This window comes from Pseudophryne corroboree, chromosome 9 (genome assembly GCF_028390025.1).
Source record: "Pseudophryne corroboree isolate aPseCor3 chromosome 9, aPseCor3.hap2, whole genome shotgun sequence".
Lineage (NCBI taxonomy): Eukaryota > Metazoa > Chordata > Amphibia > Anura > Myobatrachidae > Pseudophryne > Pseudophryne corroboree.
Window position 1 is genome coordinate 447,037,471 of NC_086452.1, and position 2,569 is coordinate 447,040,039.

The 2,569-nt window shown below is 53.9% G+C and overlaps 1 protein-coding gene across 1 annotated transcript; it reads right to left on the bottom strand.

Moving 5' to 3' along the window:
* Window positions 1–218: 218 nt before the first annotated feature.
* On the bottom strand, window positions 219–1,270 carry LOC134958500 (histone H1.10-like). The gene has a single exon (XM_063941161.1). It carries the CDS (start codon window positions 1,180–1,182, stop codon window positions 619–621), a length of 564 nt encoding a protein of 187 aa, XP_063797231.1. The 5' UTR covers window positions 1,183–1,270; the 3' UTR covers window positions 219–618.
* Between the last annotated feature and the right edge of the window lie 1,299 nt (window positions 1,271–2,569).

Here is a 2,569-nt window from a genome sequence, read left to right on the forward strand (position 1 = left end):
CTAACCTACTTGAAACATGCACTATCAGGGTTTCACAAGTATGGGGGGGGGGGGGGGGGGGGTTGAAAAACACTGCTCAGTCATGTACTAACCAGCACACCTCCCCAGTCCCCACTTACCAGATGCTGGAGTATCGCTGCATCAGCCTTCCCTGACCTACAGGCACGCTGGGACATTTACTACACAACATAGCTTCGCTCTCAAAACACCAGGACACATTGTATTTATAGATTTATATTTTTTTATTACAAAACAAATATTGTCAGAAATTGACAATTCCCCCTTTCCCCAGCCGCCGCATACAATGAAACATTCGGTTAATGTCACCAGAAAAGTCACCTCTAATCTCCGAACAAGAACGCAGACCAGACGCGGCTGACTGACCACACTCCACACTCGGGGAGGGGGCTGCGGACACCTCCTTGTCCCACACTCGGGGAGGAGGGGGGTGCGGACACCGCCGCGCATTAGATGCGATCTCTAATGCCACAAATAAGCTGCATCAGTCATTATAGACTTGTATGAAAATAAAGTCATATATACAAATATCACATCGACTGAACGTGCCGGAGCCCCGGGAGGCTGCAGCACATCAGTGTCCATTGTCCGTACAGCGCCTCACGCCTTCTTGGCTTTCAGTGCCTTGGGCTTGGCTGCCTTCTTCACCTTCTTGACGGGCCGCTTGGAAGCAGCCTTCTTCTTGGGGCTCTTGGTGGCGGCTTTGACGCTGGTCTTCTTGGCCGCGGGCTTCGCTTTCTTGGGGCTCTTCTTTGGGGTGCTGCTGGCCGCCTTCTTGACCGCCGGTGCCCGCTTAGGGACGGCCAGCCCCTCCAGCTTCTTCTTGTTGAGTCGGAAGGAGCCGTTGGCGCCGACCCCCTTGACCTGCAGCAGGGTGTCGTTCTGCACCAGCGCCTTGACGGAGTACTTCAGGTAGGTGCGGCCGTTCTGCTGGTCGAACCAGGACACCTTCTTCGCCTCGCTGTAGATCTTGGCCAAGGACGAGCCGTTGCGCTCCCCGAGCTTACGGATGGTGTCCACCACCAGCTGGCTGTACCTGCCCGGCTGGTTCTTCTTACCGGACTTCTTCTTCTTCTTGGCGCTGCCGCTGCCCCCGGCCGCAGCCGCCGCTGCTTTGGGCTTCTTGTTGGGGGTGGCTGGGGCGACCTCTTGCTGCTGTGCCATGGTAGACGCTTCGGTTGCCGGGATGCTCCTTGGCGCTGCGTGTATCTCAGCTCGTAGTCAGTAGTCACTGTCAGACTGCGCCCAGCCAGCGGCTCCGCCTCCCTTTATACTCATAGTGCGGACCACGTTGAGAACAACAACAGCTCCCAGCGCCGCTTCGCTGCAGATTGTGTTTTTTCTACCCCCATTCCCCCCGGATATCTGCACATCCAAAGCGGCCAGGACCGGGCTCCCAGGCGCATTGCAATCTCCAAGCGGTCCCCCGATGACCTGCGCTCAGTTCCAGGCATTTCTATCATGCGTTCATCCCGAATTTAGAAGATTCATCGGTGCACCCCTGCCTGTCATAGCCCTAGCGGTGGGGAGGCATGTGGTTTAGGGGCCGATTGCGCACCCTAGGCAGGGAGGATGGAGGGCGATCGCTATCCGTGGTGGAAGGGGGGGTTTTAAGCTACAGGCCAGTATTTATTTGGTGAGTGTAGGTGGAGGGGTCGCGGAGATAGAGGGGTTTTAATTTGGTGCAAGTAGCACAGTGCGCCCCTCACGTGATCCCGGCGCTGGAAGGGGGATCCTGATGTTGGCACTGGATATTAAGCCGTGTAGGAAGGGGGTAAACGGGGCACAGGGTGGGCTTGTGGTGACCGGCTATGGCCCTCGGTATAAAAGGAGAATATAATATATTTATATATACAGGACAGTGTGAAGAGCAATCAGCCAATACCCATTATGTGGTGTGAGCTGGATCAGTCATTATAATAATAGGCAGCTGCGATACATATGACACTGGGGGTCATTCCGAGTTGTTCGCTCGTTATTTTTTTCTCGCAACGGAGCGATTTTCTGCTAATTGCGCATGCGCAATGTTCGCACTGCGACTGCGCCAAGTAAATTTGCTATGCAGTTAGGTATTTTACTCACGGCATTACAAGGTTTTTTCTTCGTTCTGGTGATCGTAATGTGATTGACAGGAAGTGGGTGTTTCTGGGCGGAAACTGGCCGTTTTATGGGAGTGTTTGAAAAAACGCTACCGTTTCTGGGAAAAACGCGGGAGTGGCTGGAGAAACGGAGGAGTGTCTGGGCGAACGCTGGGAGTGTTTGTGACGTCAAACCAGGAACGACAAGCACTGAACTGATCGCACTGGAAGAGTAAGTCTCGAGCTACCCAGAAACTGCACAGAGAAGTCTTTTCGCAATATTGCGAATCTTTCGTTCGCAATTTTGATAAGCTAAGATTCACTCCCAGTAGGCGGCGGCTTAGCGTGTGCAATGCTGCTAAAAGCAGCTTGCGAGCGAACAACTCGGAATGAGGGCCACTGTCTCATTCTCTCTCATACACACACATTCCGCTGTGGATAATCAGGGCAGCAGGCTTCTCTCTCACTATCTC